Raw genomic sequence first — 10,645 nt, forward strand, 5'->3', positions numbered from 1 at the left:
GAAACTCCTTAGAGTGGGAAAGTATAATCCATTTCCCACACTAAACAGACTAAGATGAAGGAGCTCGCTGATTGGTTGAAAACTGATCCGTAAGTGATTGCTTTACCCATAATAGCTTGATTAGTCTACCAAAACTGATTGCTTTTTTGTTTGCAGTGATTATTTCACTAAGGAAGAGGACAAACCACGTACATCACCAACTTGGTGGTATCAAAACTCCGGACATCCAAAGCATGGCTGGAAGACGTAGTAAGTCTTCTGCTTATCTTTAAGTCGTCTGGTAACTTGTCTTTGTATAGATTTGTAAATATATAAGTCGTCTGGAAGGTTTTCCAGCTGGACGACTTATTTGTAAGTCGTCCAGCTGGAAAACCTTCCAGAAGACTTACAAATAAGTCGTCTGGTAACTTGTCTTTGTATAGATTTGTAAATATATAAGTCGTCTGGAAGGTTTTCCAGCTGGACGACTTACAAATAAGTCGTCTGGAAGGTTTTCGAGCTGGAAAACCTTCCAGACGACTTATTTGTAAGTCGTCCAGCTGGAAAACCTTCCAGACGACTTATTTGTAAGTCGTCTGGAAGGTTCTAACTTGTATTATTTATATGCAGCATATAGATGCTTGGATGAATGTGCTGAGGCAGAGGTATAAGGAGAACCCACAATGTTTCCGGAGCGAGCGAATGTGCTTCCTGGATCACAACTTTACCCAGTCTTGGAGAGAACAGTATCTGGTCTTCAAAACATCGTCGTCTGATCACAATGGTTTAGGAAAAATGCTACCTAGTGGGGCGGCGAGTTTGTATGACGGATCAATGCCTCATTTTGCCAATCAAACAAGAAGTGGGGGAGGACATTGATGATATCTATGCGCCACTGAACTTGGACAACAAACATTGGGTGGCTATTTGGATATCGATCCCTAAGAGGCACATAGTCGTCTGGGACAGCATACCTTCAACTACCATACCAGAAAGATGGGATGAGATAATGGAGCCTTTTCTCGAGATGGTCCCTTATCTGATTGTGGAGTGCGGAGACCAGATGCATGGGTTGGAGCGATACACTTATGAGAGACTCCTCAAAGATGTACCCACGGCCAACAATGGTGATTGTGGCGTGTACGCTGCAAAGTACATTGAATGTCATGCTCTTGGGGTCCCCTTTAGCCCTAAAGACTTTGCTAGGTCCAATGCGAAGACTATGAGGGATACTATGGCTTTGGCTATATGGACGGAGCTTGTTGATCAGCATCTGAAAGATAATGAGGATGGTGGTATGTTTGTAGGCATGTATGATTAGATACACAAATCAATTTGTATAGATTTTTTAACTTGTATAGATTTTTAACTTGTATAGATTTTTAACTTGTATAGATACACAAATCAATTTGTATATTTGAACTATTTGTATACACAAATCTATTTGTATATTTGAACTATTTGTTTACACAAATCTATTTGTATGTTTGTGGGCATGTATGATTTATTTGATTTTCTAACTTGTATAGATTTTCTAACTTACAAATAAGTCGTCTGGAAGGTTTCCAGCTGGACGACTTACAAATAAGTCGTCTGGAAGGTTTTCCAGCTGGACGACTTACAAATAAGTCGTCTGGAAGGTTTTCCAGCTGGACGACTTACAAATAAGTCGTCTGGAAGGTTTTCCAGCTGGACGACTTACAAATAAGTCGTCTGGAAGGTTTTCCAGCTGGACGACTTACAAATAAGGTCGTCTAAAAAAAATAAGGTAGTCTAAAAATAAAATACACTGGACGACTTACAAATAAGGTCGTCTAAAAAAAAATAAGGTAGTCTAAAAATAAAATACACTGGACGACTTCGTAAAAGGTCGTCTAAAAAAAAATACACTTGAAGGGATAGTAGAAGGTAGTCTAAACACTGGACGACTTAAATACACTGGACGACTTAAATACACTGGACGACTTCGTAAAAGGTCGTCTAAAAAAATACACTTGAAGGGATAGTAGAAGGTAGTCTAATACACTGACGACTTCGTAGAAGGTAGACGAAACACTGGACGACTTAGAAATTAGTCGTCTGGACGGGTAATCAAGACTGGACGACTTATATTTAGGTCGTCTGGACAACTAGTCAACTGGTTGTGTACATTGTGGTTTCGTATGGCCAGTTTCCTTGCAGTTTGAGCATCTCCGTGCCTGTGTTTCTTCCTGGGTTTGTGTCCCCTCATCCTAGATAGCTCCAACCAAGATTGCCATCTTGATTTCTTCTGTCTCCCCGGACCACGCTTTACGTTTGGAGGAAAGCATTCTCGTTCCTCAATATGTTGTGACACGATAGGATATATATTCTCTGAGTATCCTGCATACAGATGATTCTTTGAGTAAAGTGGACATACAAGTGTGTCGATATGCACACCAGCATGTGTTCCAGCTGCTATAGCATGAGAGCAAGGTATTTTCTCCACTCCATAGACACACAACCACACTTTACATGTTCCAAATCAACCGCACAGTCCATTTTGCCACCTTTGACAAAGAAACGCCATCCATCAATTGGTTCGACCGTCATCGTATCCGCTATCTCTGATCGAACAGCAAGCAAGTATTCAACACCCCGGCTATGTACAGTTGGGAGACTCAAAGCATCTTGTCTCTTTTTCCAATACCATTTTCCTAACTTCTGCCTTATGAACTCCAGCAGGAACGGAATCGGAAATCCTCTTGCTCGCTTCAGTGCGGAATTAATAGATTCAGCGATGTTGCTTGTTTTTATGTTGAACCTGTTCCCCTTACAATAAACCCTTGACCATAGCTTGGCGTCGGCCTTCTCCAAATACGTTGCAAGTTCCGGGTTTGCACTCCGTATCTCAGCCATGTACCGGTTAAAATCGTGAACCGTGTGCGCATAAGCAGCCCCTTTCACCAAGTACATGAGATGTTTCCCTTTAAACTTTTTGACAATGTTATCTTGAAGGTGATAATAACATATTCCTCGGGTTGCCCAAGAAACACCTTCTCACACGCACTTTTAATGGCCGCGTGCCGGTCAGAGACTATCACCAGAGGCTTGTCATGAGATATACAACTAGCCAATTTTGTGAAAAACCATTCCCAAGAAGGTTCATCTTCAGCATCCACGATCCCAAAAGCCAATGGGAATATCTGAAAATTGCCATCTTGTGCGGCTGCAACTAACATAACACCTCCATACTTTCCACTTAGGTGAGTTCCATCCACCACAATGACCCTTCTCTGATACTTAAAACCTTTGATAGAAGCTCCAAAAGAGAGAAATAGATACTTAAATCTTTTCTCAGAATCAAGTTCTATAGCCGTGATAGAATCAGGATTTGCAATGGAGATTTGCTCGAGATATGAAGGCAGACGCGAATACCCTTCTTCTGCTGATCCTCTCACCAATTTCTGTGCATATAACAGTGCTCTGTATGAAGTGGTGTAATCAAGCGTCATGCCAAACATGTTCTTCATTGCATCAGTGATATGCTGTGGAGTTATCCCATCAATGATCCCAACACGATCAATGAAAAGACTACCAACATACTTTGGAGTACAGTGTCTCCGCTGAGCGATTCGGTCTCCAATTGAGCATAAATGTTTTTCCACATACTTTGTTACCCAAAACGTGTTTGACCCATGTTTCACACTCGCTCTGATCTTCCATCCACAACCGCTAACCCGACATATTGCCACAAGGAGAGTTTTTGTTGATTTGTATATTCTGAAAGAAAACCTACCCCTCACTGCTGTCAACCGCAGCTCTGAAAGCAGTGCATCCTTGCTAACAAAACTCTGGTTGACATAGATGCTGGTACAATCCGATTTTCCTCCTTCAATAGCATTTGTCTTAGCATATGTCTTTTCAATTTCTTCAAAACAAATATTATCATCATCTTCCTCGTCCTCATCTAGAACCTTTCCATAAAGACTGTAATCCCCACCATTCTGATCCGTTTCACCAACAATAGTGTTATCAGCATCCTCCTCCCCATTTTCCTCCTCCCCATTTTCCTCCTCCCCATCTTGATTTTCATCTTCAACAGACTCATTATCACCAACATCTTCAAAACATTCATCAGCCTCATCATTATCACCAACATCTTCTTCCCATTCACCAGCTTCATCATTATCACCAACATCTTCTTCCCATTCACCAGCTTCATCATTATCACCAGCTTCTTCTCTTTTCTCTGAAACCGTTTCCACCTTGCTGCGGCTTGATACACAAAGACATACTCTATGCGTTTTGAGTATCTCGAGCAAGTTTCGAACTTGTCTATCACTTGTAACATGAATGGGAGGACTGCTTGGAGTCATCATCATTTCTGCTGGTAATGAGTAGCTAATCTCCACAGTCACTGATCTCATGTCCAGGTTATAATCTTCTTGAGCCATTGCAACAAGTTCAGCATGTGTTGAATCTTCATTCAATAAAAACAATCTTGCTCCTTTGAGATCATCAACCACAAAATCCCAACGGAAATCTCTCAACAACCATTCTCCATACACTGCATGTAACTTAAAAATCATCTGCAAATATTCAAAATAAAACACATTAGTAAACATAGAGAAAATGAAGAAGTTCAACAAACATTATCGCAGACGACTTAGATTTAAGTCGTCCAGAAGACTTAAAGGTAAGTCGTCTAAAGAGGTCACTTTTGCAATTGAAAATTAAAAGGGACGACTTAATTCTAAGTCGTCCGGCTTTGTTTGTTAAAAAAAAAATTCAGACGACTTATATATAAGTCGTCTACGAAAAACGGGCTAGTTTTGCATTTGACCGAATCGTGTCAGATCTTTGACTATTCTGGACGACTTATAAATCAGTCGTCTCTGGAAAGTAAAAATTTCAATATTTTATTCAAACTAGACGACTTACACGTAAGTCGTCCCAGGTTAGTTTTGTAATTGAAAAAAAAAACTTGAAATTTAACTTTCTCCAGACGACTTAACTAAAAGTCGTCCAGCTAGACGACTTAATTTAAGGTCGTCCGGGATAAGCAAGGTTTGGACGACTTAATTGGGAAAAATTCTGGACGACTTTGCTTTCCCCGGACGACTTTAAATTAAGTCTTCTGACGGGACGACTTTATATTATGTCGTCTGGTAAAAATTAAATTATGAAGTTTTATTTTTCAACTACAAAACTAACCTAAGACGACTTACACGTAAGTCGTCTAGTTTAATAAAATATTGAAATTTTAACTTTCCGAGAGACGACTGAATTATAAGTCGTCCAGAAATAGTCAAAGATCTGACACGATTCGGTCAAATGCAAAACTAGCCTGTTTCTCGTAGACGACTTATATATAAGTCGTCTGGACTGTTTTTTTTCACCAAACAAAGCTGGACGACTTAGTTTAAGTCGTCCGTTTGACCAGAAGACTCATCAGTAAGTCTTCTACATACAGATGACTTACTTGTAAGTCTTCTACGCGAACAGATTTTGAAAAAAATTCAAATTCGTACCTTCAACTAGGTGAGATGACTTTGTTTGCACACAGGGTCTTCTCCAACCACCCAGAACCTCAAACGAAAGCAACCGTAAGTCAAAACGAAAGAAATATGGCTCCAAACAATTTTGAATCAAAAGCTTCAGTTTTTTGGATGAATATGGAGAGAAAGTGAAAGAAATGTTGTTTTTAGTTCATAACAATTGAAACAGAGAGAGTGTAAAGAGATTTACGTGCATTAAAGGGCATTAAAAGCTCCAAACAGTTCGTACAAGGTTGTTCCCACTATTCATGGCAGTGGCAATATTGTAAATACTTGAAGAAAATGAGGTTGAGACAGTAAAGAAGCCATTTTCGAAAAAAAAAAAAAAAGGGTTAATGGCATTTTCGTAGATAAAATGCAGATGTGGGGTTAAAAACTCAAAAAAAAAATGAGTCAAAAGAAAAGGTTAGTTTTCTGTTTGAATTCAAGTTTTGAGTCACTTTTGCAATAAGCCCAAAAAAAAAACCTCTTCTTTTAAATTAACTTATAAAAACTTTCACAGAATCTCTGTCTCATCCTTCTTCACCATCATGATGGCTATCTCCATCTGCTTCTCTCTCCTCCTCATCCTCCTCTCTCACTTCCCTTCCTCACGTAAGTATCTTCTTCAATACGACGTAGCTTTTTACCCTCTTCCTCACTCTTCTTCAGTCTCTTACCTTTAATTCTCTTTCTCTGTTTTACTCAAACAGATGCAGAGCCATTCATCGGAGTCAACATCGGTCAAGTCGCCGACAATCTCCCTCCACCTTCCGAAACCGTGAAGCTCCTCAAGTCCTCTTCCATTCAGAAAGTGAGGCTCTACGGCGCCGATCCCGCCATCATCAGAGCTTTGGCCGGAACCGGTATCGGCATCGTCATCGGCGCCGGTAACGGAGACATTCCTTCTCTCGCCTCCGATCCTAACGCCGCCTCTCGATGGATCAACTCCAACGTCCTCCCTTTTTACCCCGCCTCCAAGATCATCCTCATCACCATCGGCAACGAGGTTCTGTCTTAATTTATTTTAAAATTAAATTGAATTTTACAAAATCTTAACCGGTCACCAAAGTTTAAGCAATAAAAGATAAAAATCTTAACCGGTCGATGCAGGTACTGATGTCGAACGATCCGAATCTAGTGAACCAGCTACTCCCGGCGATGCAGAACGTCCAAAAAGCGCTCGAGGCGGCGTCGCTCGGCGGGAAAATCAAGGTGTCGACGGTGCACTCGATGACGGTGCTCGGCAGCTCGGACCCGCCATCTTCCGGTTCGTTTGCGCCCGGTTATCAAGCCGGTTTAAAGGGGATTCTCCAGTTCCTGAGCGACACTGGATCGCCTTTCACTATTAACCCGTACCCGTTCTTCGCTTATCGAGATGACACGAGACCCGAAACGCTTGCGTTTTGCCTCTTCCAGCCTAATCCGGGTCGACCCGACGCTAACACCGGAATCAAGTACATGAACATGTTCGATGCACAGGTAAATTTAATTGCATTTGGGGCCCACGCTTTTACGAGTCTGGTCTGAAACTACTAATCCATTCACTTTGTGTGTTTGGTGGCTAATTTAAACTTTACGCAAAATTAGCTAATGATTTTAGTTAGACATCAAAGCATAGTTTAACCAGGTATGTTAGTTTCAGGTAATTAGCAGTATTCACGTGAAACTGTATAGAGTTTGAATTTTCGGTTTTAAATATTTATTTTGTATATGCATTTCTTTGCAATAAATTGTAGCAAGGAACTTATTCTGTCACTACTTTACCACTTAGAAGGAATCTATATTCTTATTGTATGTAGTACAAAAGACAGTTGTTCGCTTTGGATGATACGGGTCCATACGAGCCGTATGTGTCTCACTCTCAGAGTCTCAGTCTACCCTTTCTTAGTTACATCTGCTTTGGTTTGTAATATTCAAAACGTTAATTTGTGTGTTTATATTTCATGTGTAGTATTAATTATCTTCTTTAGGGAATAAATCGTTGTCAGCCGTTTACTGATTTGTCTGACAGGCTGGATTCCCACAAGCTGTTTACTTATTTTAGATGTTTCTTGAAGCATTTGTCTGCACTAGGCATCATCAGTTCCACGTAAGCAGTGGTGACAGAAATTAATAAAATAACTTTAAAAAGTAGAAGAGAAATAGAAAACGGTGTCTCTTCAGGTCATATCCTACTAGGCTACTACGTGTTTATGTCTTCTGTTTATGTCTTCGTACAAAGCAGTATAAAAATTCGTCGTTACTTGCAATACACGTCACAGTCTCTTTGTTTCATTAATCACAGGTAGACGCGGTTCACTCGGCTCTGAAATCTGTTGGATTCGAGAAGGTGGAGATCGTGGTGGCGGAAACAGGTTGGCCTTCACGAGGAGACCCAAACGAAGTTGGACCGAGCGTCGATAATGCTAAAGCATACAACGGAAACCTAATAGCTCATCTGAAGTCAATGGTTGGCACACCTCTCATGCCTGGGAAGTCCGTGGACACTTACATTTTCGCACTCTATGACGAGAATCTAAAGCCTGGACCATCTTCAGAACGGGCCTTTGGGCTTTTCAAAACCGATCTTTCCATGTCCTATGATGCAGGTCTTGCCAAGAGTAGCGGTGGTAGCAGCAACAGTAGTAGTCAGGTTAGATTATCTTAATCCCAGTTCCCAAATCATTGAGGCTCCTATTTACTATTTAATACACACGTTTTCACATTAAATAAAAGAGTTTTGTTTATAGTAAGTAGTATAGTACCAACCGTTAGGTTACAATCTAACATGTGAAGGGCAAAAATACAATGTTTAATCTTTTGAGGTAATGTTTTGTGTCATAAAATCAGACGCCGTCGGGGAAAGTGACGTCGACGGGGTGGTGTGTGCCGAGGAATGGTGCGACGGATGAGCAGTTGCAAGCGAGCTTGGATTGGGCTTGTGGACAAGGAATAGACTGTGGGCCAATACAACCGGGAGGAGCTTGTTTCGAGCCGAACAATGTGGCGTCACACGCAGCCTTTGCTATGAATATGTATTTCCAAAAGTCTCCTAAAAAGCCTACAGACTGTGATTTCTCTCAGACCGCAACACTCACCTCCCTAAACCCAAGTAAGTTTTTTTATTCTTCTCTCTCCACGATTAATCTCACACATGAACAAATACCACATCAATGAACTGCGATAGGTTTTAGGACTGGTCTGAAAGATGCTTCATTGAAATAGACAACATTAGTGTCCTTTTGAGTATCACCAACTTTACTCCATTGTACATATAAAAAGTGTTCAGATCTAACAAACTTGTTTAGATCAAATTAGAAAAACTTTCATTAAGTGTAAAAGAGAGTGTTTTTTTTTGTCATTTAGAGAGTGTAGCTTCTTCACTTAAATACATCAGCTAAAATAGTAAACCAAGTCTATTAACCAACAATAAACCGATATTCTATTAAAGTGCTTATACTAATATGGTTTAGCTTATCTTGAATGCGAATAATATTGATAGGTTATAACAGCTGTGTCTATCCTGGAGGAGGAGGAGCAGGAAACACAGGAGTAATGAACAAGTATGTAAGCTCAGACAAAGTAGATCAGAGAAAAGAGAATGGAGCAGTTCAACCAAAAGTTTCTTCTTCTTCTCTATGTTTTCTACTCATCTTTATTGTGTCCCTAATCTTCCATGTTAATAATATGTAATGGGCACAGTTAGCTTCTTGGGGGTAGTTTAATTAACTACTCTCCCTCCCTCCCTCCCTCCCTCCCTCCCTCGTGTGATTGGTGTAATCAAGTCTTGTTATTAGTTTTGTAGTAGCTAAGTGCATTCTATAATAAAATAATTAATTATTGTAGCCGGTAACGGCTATTTTCCACACGACAAAGACTTTCTTCCCATTTTCACATGATTCTGAATATACTTAGGATAAACTTCGCTTCACTTTAATTATTTGTACACTATAGTCTCTAATCATATGGTTATACATATATGAAACAAGTGAGTTACTCCATTTATTTATTTTTGTTAACTGGAATTCAAAGAAAGCATTTTTGCAACAGTCAAATCTCTAACTTTTCATAATAACGAAAACACTGTATCACATAGATTATTCATAATTAGGAAAATACAATTACTAATACATAATTTTAATTTGAAAATCAACGGGAAAGAAAGCAAACAAAAAAAACATTAAACGCAGACACGACGTCGTTTTGGAACAGTCAATTTTGGATTGACTGTGTGCTATTATTTCCTCATCTCTCTTTCTATCTCAGGTCAGAAGAGCCAACAACAACAACAACAACAACAACAACAAGCGTGTCTTCTTGACTGCTTCGTCTTCTTCTCCTTTCCCACGTAATTCCCCCCCCAAATCAACTCTCTCTCTCTAGGGCTTAATCAATCATGAACCTTCTTCTTCCTCTCTTCTAAACTTCTCCACGCCTAAACTTCCCCTCTCTCTCTAATTTATTCCCCTTGATCGGCGACGGAGAAAGCCAAGTCCGAAAATCTGGAAATGTCCGTCTCCGAGCTCAAAGAGCGCCACGCCGTAGCTACAGAGACCGTTAACAACCTCCGAGATAGACTTAAACAAAGACGCCTCCAGCTTCTAGATACCGATGGTTTGTGAAATAATATTCTCTCTTTCCTTCTTCTCCAATTCTTAGATCTGTTTTTTTTTTGAATTATCGTCAGTGGCCAAGTACTCGGTGGCTCAAGGTCGTTCTCCGGTGAAATTCGGAGCCACGGATCTGGTTTGTTGCCGTACTCTTCAGGGCCACACCGGAAAAGTGAGTCACAACTTCGATCTTATCTCTCTCTATCTTACAATGTTTGATTCAATTACTTACTAGCTTGTGAGAATCGTGATGAAGGAGGGTTTAGGGAGTGTATCCCTTTCAGGGTAAACTAAAAGTTTCAACCTTTGAGGAGTTTAGGTTGCAGTTAGTTCATTCCTTATGTATGATTTGAAGAATTGGAGCTGGCTATTGAGATTAACTAACGGTTTAGGGAGTGTTGATAATTTTAGGGTTAACCAAAAAGCTTCATTCTTTATGAGGAATGAATTTAGATGAGGTTAGCTTTTTTAACATGTGGTAATTAATTTACAGGTTTATTCGTTGGACTGGACGCCTGAGAGGAACCGGATTGTTAGTGCATCTCAAGATGGGAGGTTAATAGTGTGGAATGCTCT

The 10,645-nt window shown here is 40.1% G+C and overlaps 1 protein-coding gene across 1 annotated transcript; it reads left to right on the forward strand.

The window, feature by feature from the left end:
- Positions 1-5,935: 5,935 nt before the first annotated feature.
- Positions 5,936-9,327, forward strand: LOC108839738 (glucan endo-1,3-beta-glucosidase 7). Its single transcript, XM_018612508.2, has 6 exons — positions 5,936-6,092; positions 6,191-6,486; positions 6,591-6,959; positions 7,765-8,112; positions 8,310-8,571; positions 8,962-9,327. Exons 1-6 carry the CDS (start codon positions 6,029-6,031, stop codon positions 9,150-9,152), a joined length of 1,530 nt encoding a protein of 509 aa, XP_018468010.1. The 5' UTR covers positions 5,936-6,028; the 3' UTR covers positions 9,153-9,327.
- Positions 9,328-10,645: the final 1,318 nt, after the last annotated feature.

This window comes from Raphanus sativus, unplaced genomic scaffold (assembly GCF_000801105.2).
Source record: "Raphanus sativus cultivar WK10039 unplaced genomic scaffold, ASM80110v3 Scaffold2584, whole genome shotgun sequence".
Classification (NCBI taxonomy): Eukaryota; Viridiplantae; Streptophyta; class Magnoliopsida; order Brassicales; family Brassicaceae; genus Raphanus; species Raphanus sativus.